At 35.6% G+C, this 20,482-nt stretch overlaps 2 protein-coding genes and 1 long non-coding RNA gene across 3 annotated transcripts; 2 read left to right on the top strand and 1 right to left on the bottom strand.

Annotated features, from left to right (window-relative positions):
• The first annotated feature begins 5,580 nt into the window (after nt 1-5,580).
• Nucleotides 5,581-7,364, top strand: LOC110881430. Its single transcript, XM_022129692.1, has 4 exons — nt 5,581-5,791; nt 6,445-6,913; nt 6,995-7,106; nt 7,194-7,364. The coding sequence occupies exons 1-4, from the start codon at nt 5,581-5,583 to the stop codon at nt 7,362-7,364; spliced, it is 963 nt and encodes a 320-aa protein (XP_021985384.1).
• Nucleotides 7,365-9,078: 1,714 nt separating this feature from the next.
• Nucleotides 9,079-10,990, bottom strand: LOC110884809 (receptor-like protein 43). The gene has a single exon (XM_022132521.2). The coding sequence runs from the start codon at nt 10,949-10,951 to the stop codon at nt 9,278-9,280; it is 1,674 nt and encodes a 557-aa protein (XP_021988213.1). The 5' UTR covers nt 10,952-10,990; the 3' UTR covers nt 9,079-9,277.
• A 692-nt stretch (nt 10,991-11,682) lies between these two features.
• LOC110884808 lies at nt 11,683-16,988 on the top strand. The gene is made up of 2 exons (XR_004870574.1): nt 11,683-12,888; nt 14,215-16,988. It is a non-coding gene; the product is annotated as an uncharacterized LOC110884808 (long non-coding RNA).
• Nucleotides 16,989-20,482: the final 3,494 nt, after the last annotated feature.

Here is a 20,482-nt window from a genome sequence, read left to right as displayed (position 1 = left end):
CAATAAGGAAACCATAATTAAGACACCTAGGCATGTCAAGCAGGTAGGTAGGCATGTCAATCAAGCAAGTAGGTAGGCATGTCAAGCAGGTAGGTAGGCATGTCAAGCAGGTAGGTAGGCATGTCAATCAAGCAAGTAGGTAGGCATGTCAAGCAGGTAGGTAGGCATGTCAATCAAGCAAGTAGGTAGGCATGTCAAGCAGGTAGGTAGGCATGTCAAGCAGGTAGGTAGGCATGTCAATCAAGCAAGTAGGTAGGCATGTCAAGCAGGTAGGTAAGCATGTCCCAAAAATTAGTATAAATAGAGGACACTGGGACTTGATTTTGGGCACTGAAACGACGATAAAACTCCAAATACATACGGAGATATCGCCTGTATACTATTAAAACACACACAGATCTCGAATCGCTGCCGCAATCAGGGTAATAACTCGATCGCTATTACGATTCAACGTCCGATCGATTATAACTATCCAACGATTGTCCGAGTGCTGCTCAAATTGAGCTTGTACTTTGATTATTCATCGTGATTTCGACTTGAATACTTGAGTGCTGTTCGAATTCGAACTATGCTCTGTTATTCGTTGTGAATCCGATTGAATTATTAAGTATCGCACTTGTTAATCGATGTGAGGGTTTGATCTCGTGAATTGACGTAACTGTTGAATTAGTTACTAACCCGTTTGTGTGTGTGTATTATTATTTAAATTAGGTTAATCACAGGCAAATCAGTAGGCTTATATCTTGCTCGTTAAATCTGCAATGTGAGTCATTCTCTTTTTCTCAAACTGTTTTACAATACCTCAAAGTATTTTCAAAAGTTATAATTACAGGGACTAAGTCGTGGATATCTTGATTTATTGGTTAGTGGGGTATTGTGCACATTACTATTTCTCCCAGTTAGGTTCATTGACCTACTAGGGAGGAACGTCACTATTAGAGTTCATTGACCTAATAGTGGTATGACCATCGTCACCATTGTGACTTGTCACCATTGTGGCAGAAAGCCAGATAAAGATAAGATGTGAACCATTGTAATCGCTCTTATGCTGTAATTTATAACTAAGAGTCATTTCATAAAACCTGAATGAACTCACTCAGTATTTCCCGCTGACAAAACCTTTTTAAAACGCGTTTCAGGTAATTACAGTAGATGGGAGTAAGAATTGGATCCGGCACTGAAAGACTTCAAGAAGTGGCTTATTAATTAAATCAAATTAAGAAATATTGTTTTTATTAAAAGCTACCTTTGTAAAAATGGAATTTATTCCATCTATTTAAATAAAATCTGGTATTTCTAAACTCTGATATTTTTCCTAACTCACGGTCCTGATGAAATTTCCGCTGCAATGTTTTCAAAACTAACCACCGGTACCGCTTGGCTGCTCGCGACTCCCGATTCCGTCCAGGGTGGGTCAGGGGTCGTGACAAAAGAAAAGTGCCGTGAAGCACTCCCAGCTTAGAAAAGTGGCTCAATGTAAATAAATAAAAGAAACATGTTTTGAGAAATAAAGATTTCCCTGTGAAATCAGCTTAATGTAAATTATGGGATTATATCCCTAAATTATATAAACGGGCAGTTTGAAATATTGAAAAGATCCTGTTTTAAAAAGACTTCCGCTGTCACCTAAATTAAATACCACGGGATTCCTGTCCCGCGGCTCCTGAAAAGGGTCAAACCGGGTCGGGGGCCGTGACACCATCTTCTTCCCCAATAAATAAATACCCATACTCTCTCCCCCAGCTCTCTCTCTCTCCCTCTCTTCTCCATCTTTCTCGCAATTTCTTTTCTCCATCTCTCTCTCTCTTAAAGCCAGTCACCAAAAAACCTAGTTGCCGGCATCGTTCTTGAACCCTCGATCTGATATGGCATATGAAATTGGTTGCAATCGGAACGATAAACTGATTCAGGCAGATTGAATCGATTGCAAACTTCAGATCAATTTCATATGGATATAGAAATAAACTTTATTCTCATTGGTTTGATTCTGTGTATTTAAACCTTTCAAAAAATCAAACCCCTTCCTTATGCTTCCTCCATCAATCCAACTTTCATCATAGTATTGTTCTTTACTTCACAATTCATCTTATTGAAAGGTATTCAATCATCATCTTACTTCTTCCTGTTATTAATCAGTTCTTCAATTTCTGCTTTCATGAATCAAAGAGTACTTTTATTTATGTTCTGTAACCATGATTTTCTTCACAAAACCTTGGATTTTCTACTTTATTTTTTTCTCCACAAAACCTTGTGATTTTCTTCTTCATTTGCAACTTCTTTTGCATCATCATCGCTTATCATCATTGATGCCTAAAAAAATCCATGATGAGGAAGATCCAATCAGATCTGAGTTGAAGAAGAACTCTGAGGCGAAAACTTACCGGGGTTTTGTCGGAGGTTTGTCGGAAAGAAATAGCTCCACCGCCGCCATCATGTCGTCGCCGGTAAGTGAGGGTGAGTCGCTAGAGAGAGGAGGCAGGGGTTGTTGTGAGTGTCTCGTCGGAGATTTCTTCGCCGGTAAGTGAGGGTGAGAAAGATTTAGAGTGTGGTCGTGGTGTGGTGGTGTAGCCGGAGAACCAGCCATAACCGGCCGGTCATAGCCGAGAGGGATACAGATAAATGGCAGGGGGGTCTTGGATGTGTGCGCATAATGGTTTCAACAGGGCAGAAAGAGATAAATATTGAGGAAATGTTTTATAGATTTTTATAAAAGTTTTTTAGTTTTAAAATGACCGTTTTGCCCTCACATTGGGTGCACATGTCCTACGTTAACTGAAATTTTTAATCAAGTTAGGGTCAAAGGACGTAGGGTGTAACAAATTTAAAAAAAAAGGACTGTAACTGTAATTATTAAAGGTAAAGGTCATCCATTGCAATCCAGTACAAACATAAAGGACGAAAACTGTAATTTACCCTTTTTTTTATATAAACTTAATTCCATTCCACCAAGTTTAGTCCCTCAAGTTTGCTATTTTTCTTATCTGTCACAAACTTCCTTCCTCACCATTTAACTCATACTTTAAATAAGTTATTTAAAACCGGTTAACCCACTTCATGCCATAAAACAAGGAAACACATGCGTAAGTTAAACATTTGGGTTTTGGGACGTTACCTCGTTATTTCTTGCTATTCATAGATGATTGTACCCGTATGACGTGGGTCTATTTCTTGAAACACAAGTCTGAAGTTTTTGAAAAATTTACTATATTCCATACTATGATTCACACTCAATTTCAAAAAGAAATTCAAATTCTTCGGTCCGACAATGGGGGAGAATTCGTTAATGCATCCATAAAACAGTTTTGCCAAACCAAGGGGATAATTCACCAAGCCACCTGTCCACATACTCCTGAACAAAATGGAGTCGCCGAACGCAAAAACCGTATAATACTTGAGATGACTCGAACCTTCCTAATCGAATCCAAAGTCCCTAAATTCTTCTGGCCCGAAGCAGTTGCTTCTTCTGTATACCTTATAAATAAACTTCCTACAAAAATTCTTGAACTAAAAACCCCCATACAAGCCCTAGAAAAATTTGCCAAGGTCCCTCCTCCTCTTACTCTTGAACCACGAATTTTTGGCTGCTCACCCTTTGTTCACATACCCAAAACCAATCGAACAAAACTTGACCCGTGTGCCGAGAAATGTGTGTTTGTGGGCTATGGAGTTAATAAAAAAGGTTATCGTTGTTACAACCCAAAAACACGTCACACACACACACACTACTATTAACCTTGACTTTCTTGAAACAGAATACTTCTATAACACCCAACCCAATGGTCAGGGGGAGAACGAACACATAGACACACTGGCTTGGCTGACTCGATTCCCATCTTCTGAGGAAGTCATAACCAGAGGAGATCACTGTACCAAAGGAGAATCACCGCCTGACACAAAAACACAACCAACTGAGCACAGTGTCACTGGAGAAAATCCCTCCAACCTGATGCCTGAGGTAAGTAAGAATGAGATTCCTGAAAATTCTGATGTTTCCCCTAATCATTATGAATGTGAGCACACAGAACAGGAGCAAGCTGAACGAAGTTCTCCTGCCTCCCCTAATCATAGTGATGATGAACACATAGAACCGGTAACAACAGCAGAGCACGTTGAACCAAGGGAAGCACCAGAACGGTATGTGTTGCCACCAAGGGCAAATAGGGGAGTTCCTCCCAAGCGATATTCCCCAGAAAAGGAATCTCGAAACTCAAATTATCCGGTAGCCAACATAGCCAGAGGGAGCCTGTCTCATGAAGCTAAGGCGTTTGCTTCCTCATTATATTCTGAACATACTCCAACCAATGTAAAACAAGCCTTAGAATCTGAGAACTAGAAAAAAGCAATGAGAACAGAGATGGAGGCCCTGATGAAAAATGATACATGGGAAAAGTGTACTCTCCCACCAGGAAAGAAACCCGTGGGATGTCAATGGGTTTTTACAGTGAAATATAAGTCAGATGGAACCATTGAGAGGTACAAAGCCCGACCGGTAGCTAAAGGATATACTCAAACATACGGGATCGACTACTTGGAAACCTTCTCACCAGTGGCCAAAACTAACACTATCAGAGTCCTTTTCTCAATAGTTGCAAACGAAAATTGGCCACTTCATCAATTTGACGTAAAGGACGCTTTTCTGCATGGAGAATTAACAGAAGAAGTTTACATGGAAGCTCCTCCTGGTTTTGCAACAGATCTCAAGACTGGTGAAGTATGTCGGTTAAAAAAATCCCTTTATGGTCTAAAGCAATCTCCTCGAGCATGGTTTGGTAGATTTACACTCGCAATGAAAGGATATGGATTCAAACAAAGCAACTCAGACCACACTTTGTTCATCAAACAAAGAGGAAGACTTGTAACATGTCTAATAGTATATGTTGATGATATGATTATTACGGGGAATGACAAGGAAGAAATGACAAAATTAAAAGAGAGCCTGTTCCGAGAATTCGAAATGAAAAACTTGGGAAGACTTAAGTATTTTCTTGGAATTGAAGTACTAAGGTCCAAATGAGGAATCTTTATTTGCCAGAAAAAATACATCCTAGATATGTTAGCCGAAACGGGAATGATCGACTGCAAACCAGCAGATACACCAATGATGGTGAATCATAAACTTCAAATGGAGGAATGAGCAAAACTAGTCGAAAAAGAGAGGTATCAACGACTAGTAGGAAAGCTGATATCACACGACCTGACATAGCTTATGCAGTAAGTGTGGTTAGCCAGTTTATGCACCAACCTCAAATAGCACACATGGAAGCAGTATGTAGAATCATGAGATATCTCAAAGGAACAATTGGCCATGGAGTCCTCTGTAAATCAAACGGACATCTGAAAATTCAAGGGTACACTGATGCAGACTGGGCCGGAGATAAAGGGGATCGAAAATCAACATCAGGGTACTTCACCCTAGTCGGTGGAAATCTAGTTACCTAGAGAAGCAAGAAGCAAAAGGTGGTTGCTCTATCCAGTGCAGAAGCTGAATTTCGAGGAATCGCACGAGGCTTGACAGAAATACTATGGATACGGAAGCTTCTAACTGAAGTCGGTTTTCCTCCGACAGAACCAACTAGAATCATGTGTGACAACAAAGCAGCTATTCAAATCTCAGAAAATCCGGTGCAGCATGATCGTACAAAGCATGTAGAAGTAGATAGACACTTCATTAAAGAAAAGCTAGAATCAGGGATACTTGAACTACCTTTTGTGAGGTCTGAAGATCAATTAGCAGATATCCTAACAAAGGCGGTTAATGAGAAAATATTCAGCAAATGCCTGAGCAAGTTAAGTATTGGAGATCCCACTACTCAACTTGAGGGGGAGTGTTAAACGGAAAAGATTGTCAAAGGCAAAATTATAGGATCAGATTTGGTCATCATTTCCAATCAAAGATTTGCTAGCTATTCGCCAGCCTATTTCCAGCCCGTCCATTCAATATGTTTCCGTTTTTTAGATTATTGTTTTTGTATAAATAGGCCTCTAGTTTTTCTTTGTAAAACACAACAATCAATATAAGTTTTTTCTCCAATAAAGTCTTCACTGTGAAGCCGCACATGAATGTTTAAAGAAAAACTACTTCGATCCTACACCGGTTCACAACCCTAGTGTTTTTAGGCGCCGATTTCGGATGAGTAAACGGTTATTTTTGTGCATTAACGATGATTTGGAATGTAAGCATGACTACTTTAAGCAAAAACCGACGCTAGAGGATGTCTAGGATTTAGCTCAATTCAAAAGATAGCATCCGTGTTACGTGTACTTGCCTACGGAAACACGTACGCCATCAACGACGAGTATTTGAAGATGGCCGAGAAAACCACACGTGATACCTTGGAATATTTCTGCTACGGTATTTTTTTACTTACTCATATATATTTAATTTTATTTTACAGTATAATAAAGTTAAAAAAATAACGGTTATATATAAATTTTTATGTTTAGTTATATGCCAATTATATGGAAAACGTTACTTGAGAAACCTGACTTGGGACGACCTTCAACAAATATATGAAGTGTATTTAGAAAAACATGGAATACCCGGCATGATTGGTGGTTTAGACTGTTGGCATTGGCGTTGGCATAATTGTCCAACCGCATGGCGAGGTCAACGCACACGTGGTGACCAGAAAGGACCGACGTTGGTTTTACAAGCCGATGCGTCATATGACCTTTGGGTTTGGTTGGTCTTCTTTGGTATCGCCAGGTGTATGAACGACATAAATACTTTCGAGTTTTCACCATTGCTAGAGGGTTACATTTTGGGTACGATACCCAAAGCCGGGTTCCATGCAAATGGGAATGACTACACACATGGATATTATTTGAGTGATGGTATATACCCGGAGTATTCAAATATTGTGAAAACATTTTCTGAAACTCTCGATATAAAACGACAGCATTTTAAGAAACTGTAAGAGTCTCCGCGAAAGGACATCGACAGGTGTTTTGGGATTATTCAACAATGATGTCATTTTATTAGAAATCCTTGTAGTATGTGGGATAAAGAAAAGTTTAGAATGGTGATGTATGCTTGTATCATAATACATAATATGATTTTAGAAGACGATGGGAAAACTATATGGCAAAACTATTTTCTGGATGATGTTGTTGAAGGAACGCAATCAACAATGGAGGAGAGAATCTTAAACGGTTAACTATTGCGTTCCATGGACTTACATAACGCATTAAAGGAGAATTTGGTCGAGCATGCTTGGGAGATTTGCAACATTCCACAAGATGGCGACCACGAAGAAGAATCCGAAGAAGAAGAGGATTTCGAAATTGGAGGCTTTGAAGACAAAGGTTTGGATGACGGAGATCACGACGAAGAAGAAGGCAACAACGGTGATGAAGACGGGTAGCATTAAATATATTTATTATAATGTTTTATAATTTAGTGAAATGTTATTAGTTTTTAAATTTAGAGATTAAATAAAAAATATAAAAAAAAAATTGTAATGATGGATATATGGTGTTACCACTATACACACCTAACAATCAAATTGGATTTTTAAAATTAACTAGTCTTTTATTTAAAAGCAATTATATATACACATAATTTTTAAAAATTTGAGCCGCAGTGAGAACGGGCTCTGGACAGATACCCACTTTGACCTTACCAAGAGCCAACCCTGAACTGCAGTACTTGGTTATGGTTTAGTTAGAGGTTAAGTCCGTACCATGTAAGCCCCACCCCTAATTAGATACGTTGTAATTGTAAACACACAACTGACATTTGGATACGAACAAAAGCATGAACACTAATGGCAGCCAAACTAGATGTGAACTACAAGATACAAAAACAAAAAAAAAAACTTTTGAATACAGCTAAAGTATAAGGACAATACATGTAATTCATGCAAACTTACACTAGTTTAGTAGCTTGCATGACTTTGGGCTTCTTAGTGGGCCCGTGAAGAGGCTCATTATTGTTTTGCAACGATATCATGAAATGTGACTTGAAATGTAACCCCACAAGTTGTACGAAATTTTAAATCACAGGATATATCAAATAGAGCCGTTTGTCAAAGATATTTCTTTTTAAATTTATCAATTCTTACTTTATAGTGACCAAAAAAAAAAAAAGTTAAAAGAGTTTAGACCAGATGCTTGTTGGCATCATAGAAATTTATGCATCTTTCTAATACTATTGCTAATATTAACATCTATTTTATTTATTTTTACTAAGGACATGTAAAGTTATAAATTACTACGTACAATTCTACAAGTGTTTAAATTTGCTTGAAAGGTATTGTTTACTTCTTATCATTTGAAGACTTCTTATATTTAAGATATATTGGCAACTCCAGTTTCCAGAAATGTATATAGTATGAGTGAAAGAGTATCCCATTTGTATAGAAATGTATATAGTACAAGTGAAAGAGTATCCGATTTGTATAGAAATTAGTTGTTCAGTCCAATTGACAAACCATTAATAGGAAGCATATTTTCCTTATCATTATTATAAACAACTACCATAGTACTGCTCGGAGCATCATATTACAGTGTGAGTTAGTTCTAAAAAAAGTTAACAAATAACTTTCAGCCTGGATATTAGTAAGATAGTTGATGAAACTTAAATTTAATTGATTGCATACCAGAAGTTATTGAATTCAATTTTGGGTGCAGCCCAAAATTTAGAAGCCCACTAATTAATTTGCAGCCCCAAAAAATAGCAAAATAACAGCCCAGTAATAACTTGAAGAGTTGCAGCCCATAAATTAGCAAAATACCAGCCCAGTAATTACTTGCACAGTTGCAGCCCAAAAATTAGCAAAATATCAGCCCAGTTATCTTCAAACGCCTTAGAAGTTATTAGCACTGCAGCCAATAATCTGGGTCTCAGTTCAACCGATTAACCTGAGATACGTAGCCGGATACAGACCAAAAATCCGGTCCAGTCCTCGGGTTCATCTTTATATGCTTCTTGATTTTTGTTTGGTCTTGTCCTATGATCTAATATACATCCATTTGCATTTTTGTTGAATTTTAGTTATTCTTTAATTAAGTGTGTATATGATTATAGAAATTATCAGATTTGAAATATGATAAATGTAACTGTAAACTTATAGAAACATTAATATATTTTTCACTTTCTTTTACTTCAAGACTTCACATTCTCACTCTACATACATATTGAAATATATGAGAAATAACAGTAGATAAATTTCAGATAACAAAACACACAGTTTGGAGAATGATGGAGACTGCTTTATTTGACAAGTTTGCTAGTCATTTACATTACCAGATTCTTGGGAACTCGGTGCATAGTTCATTATATTGGTACGGGTGCAATTGATCTAGGGCAAGCTTTGCTCAAAGGAAATCCGCATAATCCCTCGTTGCCTATATAGGAATCATTCCCAAAAGTCGAAAGTTGGATTCCATCTGGGATTCTTCCTTGCAACTGATTGTATGACAAATTCAAGTATGAAAGAAATGAAAGGCGTGTGAGTGAATATGGGATCTCCCCGGTCAATTTGTTTGTAGACATGTCTAATGTTTCCAGCTGACTCAAATCTCCAATAGATGGTGGGATAGAGCCTGTGAACTCATTATGTGATACATTGAGAAAATACAATGCTTTGAGTCTTCCAATTGTGAGCGGTATCACCCCTGAAAATTGATTATCTGAGATGTCAATAGCTGTGTATACTACCGTCCCGGTCATCATAGCACGCCATTGCAAGAGAAACTCTGCTGGAACAACACCACTAAAACTGTTGTGAGCTATGTCTAGAATCTGAAGGTTGGACCATTTGTCGTGTTGGTTTTGACCACATCGCATGGATCCGTGGAACCTGTTGGATCTCAGAACGAGGCCACGCAGTTTGGTATTGTCACCCAAAGAACATGGATAAGTGTCATTCATCATGTTGTTTGCGAGGTTTAAGAACTGTAGCATTGTACAGTTGACAAGAGATTGTGGGATCTTCCCTTCCAAAGAGTTCCCCCGCAGGTCTAGAATATTCAACCCGCAGTTGCTAGGAAATGTTCCCTCTATTTGACCAATGAGATCATTGTGTGCCAAGTCTAGTACCGCAAGATTGCGGCCAAACTCAATCAAACACTGTGGTATCGTTCCATTTAATCGATTGTTTGACAAATCAAGAATCTTTAGGTAGGAAGCATTGCATATCCATTTGGGGATATTTCCTTCAATTTTGTTGTTGGAAAGATCAAGAAGTGTCAATCTTGATTGGTTTCCTGGATTAGGAAACTTTAAAAGATTGCAAGACGCCAACCTCAAGATCGATAGGTTTGGAAAATGATTCACGAGAGTGATGTTATCACTCGTTATGATCGATAAGTTATTATACGAAAGATCCAGAGTCGTTAGATTGCTTAAACGATCTTGGAAGTCTTCCATACTTACGGTTCCACTCAGGTTATTAGATGATAATAACAAGATACTAAGCTTTTGAAGTTCAAAGATAGATCTCGGAAATTCTCCTTCCAGTTTGTTACTACTTAAAACAAGTGTATCCAGCCTTGTCAGCAGTGACAGTTCTCCAGGAATCTGGCCCGAAAAACCTGAATTCGATAGGTTAAGATACAACAAGCTGGCAAGATTACCAAGTCTTGAAGGAATTTTCCTCAAGTGGAAATCATTTTCAGCAAGATTCAGGCTTTCAAGGTTCTTAAGATTGAAAAGAACACTAGAATCATTGATTCCACTGGATATCGTTTCGTTGCTCAAGTCTAGGCCGATAACCTGACCGTTTATGCTGCAAGTAACACCTCCCCAGGTGCAGCAATCTGTGGTGTTTGGGTTCCAGGACACTAGTTTTGTTGAATGAGAAGAATCAAACTGGAGTGTGTTCTTTAACTGGATCAAAACTGAGTGTTGGTTGATTTGACACTGGGCTGAAACCAACATCATATCAAGCCCAAAAAAGATGAGGTAAAAGGGTATCAAGAAACCCAGAAAGCTGAGTTGGGTTCTCATTATAGATGCAAAAAGAACAAGTTTTGATAATATCTCATGTTTAACTTGCTAAATCTATATATACTATATTTTTCTTTAAAGTGTAGATAATTCAACCTTGGTGAGTGGTGACTTGGCTTGGTAGACTCGATCACCAGCTGAATGTTCTCTATAATACAAACAATATTGACTCTTGCATTTACTTTGAAGTCGTTGAAGTGCCTTAAGTGCTAGTCTAACTTTGATTATGCAAATTTAACGGATTGTTCAACGTGTTTGAATGGTTGTAGAACTCGCTAGGAGCTAGTCGGCCGGTGAGGTGGGGACTAACTATTGTTCGGGATTAATCGGATCGGACATTTTATGTATAATTTTAAGTTTTATACACGTATACACATATTTTTCTACGTAATTTTTTTAAGTAGACAAGTTTTGACCGGTGGCAAGTTTTGGGCGGAATCTGTGATTTTTCTGATTTTTTTTTTCGGTTTTTGCCGATTTTTTTCCAATTTATATACGTAATAAATTTTATTGTGCTGGATTTTGATTTCGAAGATTCGTTAAACGGTGATGAAGGATATCGTGATTTCCACTTTATTTAAAATTAAATGTTTGTATAAATTTATGAGGCCAAAGTTTCTTATAGTTTGGAAATTAACGCAAGAGAACAAACGTGTTTATTTGAATGTTCATAATACTTGTGTACTTAGAGGACCGAACAATACCACATACCGCCGCCACTCACATTGTTAAAATGTAACATTATGTTATCCTAATTCATACATCAAATATAATACGTTACATGTTCAGTGGGTTGTTTGTATAAAAGTTAATTTGTTCTATAAGTTGTATGGGCTGGTAAGTTGTATGGGCCTTGGGCTTATTTGTGTGTTAAGTGTGCAGTATTGGAAGATTAGGGGGCAAAGTGAAACATGGGCTGTTGCTGTTATAAAAAAGGAAAAGTTAAGTGTATCTGGATGATTCTTACACGCCTGTTTCTCTCTTATCTCACCTACCTATCCTTCTTTAGTCGGTTACAAGTTGTTCAAGCAGCTGTTACAAGTCGCTGATGATGTTTATGATCCAATGTGGATCTTATTTCAGTTGTTGATCCTTCGTGTGGATCTGTGGTTACTATAGATCCTGTGGATCTCTGTTTTGGTTGTATTGTCCTTGTTAATCAACTGATAATCATCAGTTGATTATTTATTATTTCTTGTACTGTTTGTATTTTGGATCTTACAGTTTGTAAGGTCTTGGGCGTTGGGTGTTTTTCGGTTTGGGTAACTAATAAGATTTTTACGTCACGTTTTGTCGCTTCTTTTGTGTTTCTTGTTGTTTCTGTGTTTGTATTGTGAGTCTTTCATACCATTTTGACATGGTATCAGAGCCACAGGCTCTTGATTCGTTGTTTTTTTTTTCAAAGTTTTGTTAATAATAAAAACCCTTATTTGTTCATTTGATTCATGGATCTGAAGTGTTGGGTTTATTATTGTTTGAGTATTTCTGATCTTGGGGTTCAACCGTGTTTTGAGTTTTTAAGTGCTCTTGTGACTTAGTGGTTGTTCGATTCTAGTGTCTTCCGCTGCAAGAGTGATTCGTCTTTTAGGGTTTCTTTCGTCTTGAACCCTAGATTTTTTGTTTGTCTCGTTGTCGATTGGTTTAGGGTTCAATCACACATTTTCAATCCTAAGTCGAAGGTTCTCCTGATATTTGGTGTTCTAGCACTGTTCGTTGTACAAAACCCTAGCTCAAGCAGTCTCTGAAAAAACAGCACATCTTGATTCGCTGGTCTCTTTGGCAAGGTTATTGTGGAAAAGGGACGTTAATATATTGTTGTCAATTTGGGCTTGTTCAAGTTGAAACTGCTGATCCGTGTTTAGAGTGTTGTACCCAGGGTTTCTAGCGACCTGAATATGATCTATTGTTCTTTTCACAGTAAATCCAAAATTACCACTGTAAGTATATTTCTAAATCTTAAAGTTGCAGGAGTATTCTGTAAGGGTCTTTTTCCTTATTCTGACGAATTTTATCTTGTTAAACATGTCACTGGTTTATGTGATATCTAAACCTGTTGCATATACTTATGTGCTCTCTTGTTGTTCTAAGGTTTTGTTCTTTAAAGTCTGATTGTGTATTGTTTAAACGGATATAATCTCTTGTGTAATATGGTAGATTATAGTTCAAAAAAAAAAAATAAATAAATAAATAATATTATGTTGGGCATTTTTCTGACTAGGCTAGTTAGACCAATTTGTCTATCGATGAGAGACATACAATTGTTTTTTGTTGCATGTAGTTATCTGTTCTTGATCGTTATGTGAAGTCTGTTGTGTATCTTCTTTGTTCATTATGTCTTGCATTTGTGGTTCCCTTGTGCTATCTGTGTAAATTGTTTAAATTAGTGAAATGGTAGTCTGTCATTGTTGATTCTGGTATGTTGTTTTTTTGTTTACTTAAGTGTTAGCTGTTGTTAGGTTGTGGCTCCTGAGTAAAGGCATGTCCAGGCACCATAGAGTGATGAACCTGGAATCTTGTCCCTGACTCAGCTTCGCCTTAGAGTTGTTTGCTTCTTATTGTCTGTTATTTTTTGTGAGTAGTTATCTGGTTGATACCTTGTGGTTTTCTTGTTTTCGTCTTGTTATACTTAATCATGAAGAAGTGGAATGTTTGTGTTGTAATGACCTTGTTTTAAAAAAATATATATATATAATAAAATTTTTTCATTACTTGCAAATTGAGCTTATTCTCTTAAGTACTGTTTGTTCACTAAAGTATCTCCAGTTTCTTAGATTTGCTTATTTCTTGTAGATTTTGTATATATTATCATGTGGTAATCTGTAGGGTTGTCTTGTGGGTGTTTCATGTTGTATTTGAGTATCGTTTCTTGCCTCTTTAAGTTTAAAGTTGGTTATTGCTGTTTATGCTCATGTTTACAGTCTTATCTTGTCTTAAAAGTCATGTGACTTTATGTTTGTCTGATATATGTGTATTGTCTTGTTATCTTACATGCATTTTGTGTTGAAGATTGCTTTCGTACTTCATCTTCTTTGTTGAAGAATGTCAGTTTAACATGTATGATTCTATAATAATGTACTACTGATTGTGTGTATCAGCTTCTCGTATTGGACAAGTCTTGTGTTTGTAATTTCTTGTTTGATTTGACGAATTTGTCTGTTGATGGATTTTATTAAGAATGAATTAACAAAGTGGTACTTCTAAATAAACTATTGTGGTTGTCTTGAAACTGTTTTTTTAATCAACTTTATCTTTAAAATGTACAGTGGATGCTTTGTTTGGGGTTGTCTATGTTGTCCAAAAGATGTAGTATGACTTGTTCAAATGAACTCCATTGTTTTATTAAGGTAAAATGGTTTTTTGAAATAAGTGTGTTGCTATGTTAACCAAAAGATTGATATATCTAATTTCATGAGCACTCATGTTTATAATATGATATTAGTTCTTGATGTGTTGATGTCTGTTGCTTGTATGTTGTTCATCAATTAGTGAGTAACATCTTGGTCATTGAATTCATGTTGTTCACGGCCTGTCTTGTTATCATGTTTCTTAAACGCAAATGTTGTTGTTTTGTGTGGTGTGAATCTTTATCTTGGATCATGTGATTCAACTCTGTTTTTTTGGACTGTCTAAGTGTCTCCTAGGCATTGTCCGTATGTCTTATTGTATTTTGTTGTATAATTAGTCAAACCATGTGGTTTGAGTGTTCTCTAATCTGTTGTTTTGCCAAGATTGCTCTTGATATCTGTTTGTATCTGTCTTGTTATGAGATCTATATGTTGAGAATTTTTGTCTTGAATGTTGTTAAATTGTCTTTTGTTTGCAGTCTCTATGTCTGCTTGTCTTTAATCTTGTTTGGGTGGTTAGTTGAACTGTGTGGTTCATGTTTAACCATCAGTGTTGTCAAGATTTGTTTTATATGTGACAGCCTTGTATGTTATCTCAAGTGAGATGTATTTTTCCTGATTGCAAATTGTGTAATTGTGTGTTGAATCAGGATGTCTTTGGCTGTGTCTTGTTGTCTTGTGTATGTCTCAGTATTCTTAGCCTTGTGAGTGAGATATTAAATCATGTGGTTTTGTATTTCATTATTTGTTTAGGCTGAAATTGTTGTCTGATATAGAAGTGTGTACTTCACGTTTATTTGTGTTGATATGAATCTTGTGATTCCATATTTCTTGAAAAGCTATAAAAGTTTTTTATCAAGTCAAATTTGACTTTGAGTTCTTCACAAGTATAATTGTTTGGACTTGGTTCCAAGTTCTTAAAAGTCATGTGTTTTTTAGTTTATATGATATACCTGTGGTATTGTTGGTGAATTGTGTGATTCATTGTTTTCAGACTTTGTTCTGTGTTATGTTGTTTTTTTGTGAACCTCTAGTTTATTAGAAATGTTTCTGAAAAAATTCTAGTATTCTATTGTAGTCTAACCGTTTTTGAATCGTGTGATTCAATTTTGTGGTCATGTCTTGTGCTATTGTAAAGGTTTTTTTGGTAAAATCAAACGAGTCTTTATGATTTCTTGACTAGTTTTTTTTGTTCAGATATGGGTCTGAAATTTTTAGACATGCGACTTTGTGTATCGTTTAAGTAGTTGATTCTTTTGATTGTAGAGTCAAAGTCTATTGTTCAATTAAAATCTCTAAATCTTGTCATATGTGAATTCTTGTTATAATAGTTTTTGTATGGTTGAAGATTCATGCTATTCTTGTTCGTTTTAGACCTAGTTGAGAGTTGTGAATATTGTTCGATATTGTGCTGATTGTTTAGTTTATGGGTCTTTGTTTGTCAGGGTTGCTTCTTGATTTATCTGAGTCTTTATTAGATTAGTTTACGAGCGTGATAAATGGTTATCGAATCCTGTGTTTTTTTTTACAGAATCGTTCTGCATCATGTGATAACTTCTTGGCTTCAATACTGTTAAAATTGTTTTCTGCATATGATCCGTATATCATATTGTATTATTGTCATATCTCATGATTTGAATAGGTTTAATGTGGTATGAGTTCAAGCTTGTCTCTTGTGTGTATGTAGTCTTAGCCTTGTATTTTTCTCTTCTGTAAGAGATGTGTTTCTAGTTGTGTATTTTGCTAGAGTCTGTGTTGGTTATCATTGTATGGTATTTTTTAAATCATATCAGTTTATCTGGTCTGTTGTCTGTTTGTTATGAAGAGTTTTTTGATTAGTTGTTATTGTTTGTGTTGTTCTACTTCAAGGAATCTCATATCTACTTCTCATGTCTTGTCTTGTCTTATAACGGACTAAACATTTTGAGATCGATTTGCATTTTCTGAGAGAAAAGATTGCAAATGGTATTGTTCTTCCTGAGAAAGTTGTGTTGTTTCTGATGATCAGTAGATGATCAGTTGGCATACCTATTCACGAAAGGGTTGAATGGGTTTCAACATCAGGATTTATGTGAAAAGTTGGGAATGGTTAATGTGTTTGCTGTATGAATTATGGGGGGATGTTAAAATGTAACATTATGTTATCCTAATTCATACATCAAATATAATACGTTACATGTTCAGTGGGTTGTTTGTATAAAAGTTAATTTGTTCTATAAGTTGTATGGGCTGGTAAGTTGTATGGGCCTTGGGCTTATTTGTGTGTTAAGTGTGCAGTATTGGAAGATTAGGGGGCAAAGTGAAACATGGGCTGTTGCTGTTATAAAAAAGGAAAAGTTAAGTGTATCTGGATGATTCTTACACGCCTGTTTCTCTCTTATCTCACCTACCTATCCTTCTTTAGTCGGTTACAAGTTGTTCAAGCAGCTGTTACAAGTCGCTGATGATGTTTATGATCCAATGTGGATCTTATTTCAGTTGTTGATCCTTCGTGTGGATCTGTGGTTACTATAGATCCTGTGGATCTCTGTTTTGGTTGTATTGTCCTTGTTAATCAACTGATAATCATCAGTTGATTATTTATTATTTCTTGTACTGTTTGTATTTTGGATCTTACAGTTTGTAAGGTCTTGGGCGTTGGGTGTTTTTCGGTTTGGGTAACTAATAAGATTTTTACGTCACGTTTTGTCGCTTCTTTTGTGTTTCTTGTTGTTTCTGTGTTTGTATTGTGAGTCTTTCATACCATTTTGACACACATCCACCACGTGTGGAAGAGTTAACGCGTTGTGATGGTCACGCGTTGAAAGTTTGGAACTTTGCGTATGGTGGGTTGTACTCTAGTGCTGAGGAGTTGTACACTGATAGAATAAATAAAAAGGTTGTGATATCATCACTAGTGATACCACCTCTCCTACATTTCTATCACTAGTGATAGAATATTGGGTGCTGACATGGCATGATTTGATTGAATAGTGGAAGTGATAGAAACTATCACTAGTGAACCACCCCTCCTCACCTTATGGTCATTTACTTTGAACTTTGAAGTTATAGCTTTTGAATAGTTAGTAACGATATGTGATAGTCAATATTCCATATACAAATACAATCGTTATCTATACTATTGTATAGGGTAGGGCATTTTAACATACCCAAAAATTAAATAAAAATCCCTTTTTTAGTTTAATACATAACATACATCCCTAAAATAATAATAAATTAATCTTTAGTCTTTCAAACACTAGTTACATTTTAATCATCCCATCTTATTGATGCTTTAATTTCCTTATTTTTAATCAAATTATGGATAATTAATTAGTAATTATATTTTATACCCATTTATAAAAAACTATCTACCGTGCCTTTTCTAAACGACCATAACTTTACATACGTCAATATATATATATATATATATATATATATATATATATATATATATATATATATATATATATATATATATATATAGGGGACCGCTAAAATGAGAACCACCCCGAGTTGTAAGAACCGCGAGAACCACACTATCCGGGTCGCCGTTTACCATGATTTTTTTTTACACCTAGATGTGTGTATTATAAACACAGCCGTAAAAAAAAAAAATTTTAAACGCCGCGGCCGAGGGGGTAGTTTTTTACACCACAAGTTTGGTGTTTTTATTTATTTTTCTTTTTTCTTTTTTTTTACACCAAACTTGTGGTGTAAAAAGCTACCCCCTCGGCCGCGGCGTTTAAATTTTTTTTACGGGTGTGTTTATAATACACACATCTAGTTGTAAAAAAAAATCATGGTAAACGGCGACCCGGACGGTGTGGTTATCGCGGTTCTTACAACTCGGGGTGGTTCTCATTCTAGCGGCCCCCTATATATATATATATATATATATATTAGGATAATGTGAGAAGTAGTAGCCTAATTGAGAAACTTGAGAAGCATTCTGAACCACACATTTTCTCTAAGCAAAAAAAAAAAATGCAAAAAAATGTAAAAAAAATGCAATTATTATTATTATTATTATTATTATTATTATTATTTTTGGAAAAAACAGAGCTTTTTTTTATTAGTTTTTTTAGAGATTTATACGCATGTGTATATTGTTAATCTTTTAACTATACATATTTGTATACTGTCAATTTTTTAACTATACATATATGTATATACATGTTTAAAATTGAAAAATAAGTGTTGTAAATCTTTGATTGAGGTGAATGGTTTACTTTTAACTTTAGGATTTAGCATTAGTATTTATGGTTTAGCATTAGGGTTTAGCTTTAGGGTTTAGCATTAGTATTTAGGGTTTAGCATTAGGGTTTAACATTAGCATTTAGGGTTTAGCATTAGGGTTTTGCATTATGGTTTAACTTTTGGGTTTAGCATTGCGGTTTATATTTAGGATTTAGCATTAGGGTATAGCTTTATCTTTGGGTTTAGCTTTAGCTTTAGGGTTTGCATTAGGGTTTAGTTTTAGGATTTAGCTTTAGGTTTTAGCATTAGGGTTTAGGTTTTAGGGTTTGGCATTAGGGTTTAGGGTTTAGAGAGTTTTGGTTATTGTTCAAAATACAGATATGTATAGTTATAAAATTAACAATATACACATATGTATAGTTTAAAGTTTAACAATTTACAGATCTATATAAATCCTTAAAAAACCTAATAGAAAAAGCTCTGATTTTTCCAAAAAAAAAATAATAATAATTTCTTTTTGCAATTTTTTACATTTTATTTTGTAGTTTTTTGCTTAGGGAAAATGTGTGGTCCAGAATGCTTATCAAGTTTCTCAAATAGGGTGGACTTCTGTTCGGATCCTACCCTCTATATATATATAGGGGATGGATCATGAGAAAACTAGTTTAAACGAGAAAACCAAAAAACTAACTAAAAAATCCTAAAAAACATACCAAAAATTTTTTTTACATTTTTTTTATAAAAAATCACTAGTTTTTATACACGGAAAAAAATTTTCAAAAAAAAAATAATAAAAAAATATTTTTTGTTGTATTACGCATGTGCACTATTACGGATATAGTGCACATGTGCAGTACACATATAATCACATATAATGCACATGAGCAGTACAACAAACTTTTTTTTTTTGAAATTTTTTTATATATAAAAAGAAGCGATTTTTTTATAAAAAATTGTAAAAAAAAATTGGTATGTTTTTTGGCCTTTTTTTAGGTTTTTTTAGTTAGTTTTTTAGTTTTCTCATTTAAATGTAGTTTTCTCATGATCCCCTCTCTCTCTCTCTATATATATATATATATATATATATATATATATATATATATAATGTAAGTACCTATAGAAAACCCACTTTAATTTAGAAAACCCGGAAAACTCAAAGTTCCCGATGGTTTTTTTTCTTGAAAAAATTTACACATGTTATATACATGTTTTTAAGGGTTTTGGGAAAAAAAAAGCGCCGAGTAGATATTTAAAAAAAAAATAAACAAGTTTTGGTGTAACACATGTTACAAATATGTCAGATGAATGTAACATGTGTTACACCAAAACATGTTTAATTTTTTTAAAAATATCTATTCGGCGCTTTTTTGATTTTTTTTTGCCCAAAACCCTTAAAAACATGTATATAACATGTGTAAATTTTTTCAAGAAAAAAAAACATCGGGAGCTTTAAGTTTCCTGGGTTTTCTAAATTAAAGTGGGTTTTCTATACATCTGTCACACCCCCAAAATCCACCGCGGAGTACTACCGCTTGGAGGCGTGACTGACCAGGATCCAGCCACCAATCATACTGAACAAGCATATAAACAGTTATAAAAGTTTAACCAATACGATTGGTGTTTCAAACAAACAAAGTTTAAGTTGCAAGCGGAAGCATAAGTTTAAAGTTAAAACATAAGTTCAAATGTTTTCAAATAGAACATAGCACGCAGCAATCCGTGTCCCACAACGACCCTCCTCCATGCAAGCTCCAGCTGAGTACCTATGGTCCTGCAAAGCATGTAGTAACGAGTCAACAACTAGTTGAGTGAGTTCACAGTTGGGTGTTCGTTTTAATTGTTTCGAAAACAGTTTCCTTTATCTGGCATCCTGCCGTGGGGGTTACCCCATAGTTTGAAAACGTGACTTGTTCATTCCCAGTTACTCTGGCATTCCAGCCGTGGGGGCTACCCCATGTTAGTTATCAGGCATTTCGGCCGTGGGGGCTACCCCATGCGTACACTAGAC

Source organism: Helianthus annuus, chromosome 10, assembly GCF_002127325.2.
Source record: "Helianthus annuus cultivar XRQ/B chromosome 10, HanXRQr2.0-SUNRISE, whole genome shotgun sequence".
Taxonomy (NCBI): domain Eukaryota; kingdom Viridiplantae; phylum Streptophyta; class Magnoliopsida; order Asterales; family Asteraceae; genus Helianthus; species Helianthus annuus.
This window is presented reverse-complemented; position numbering and strand designations above follow the sequence as displayed.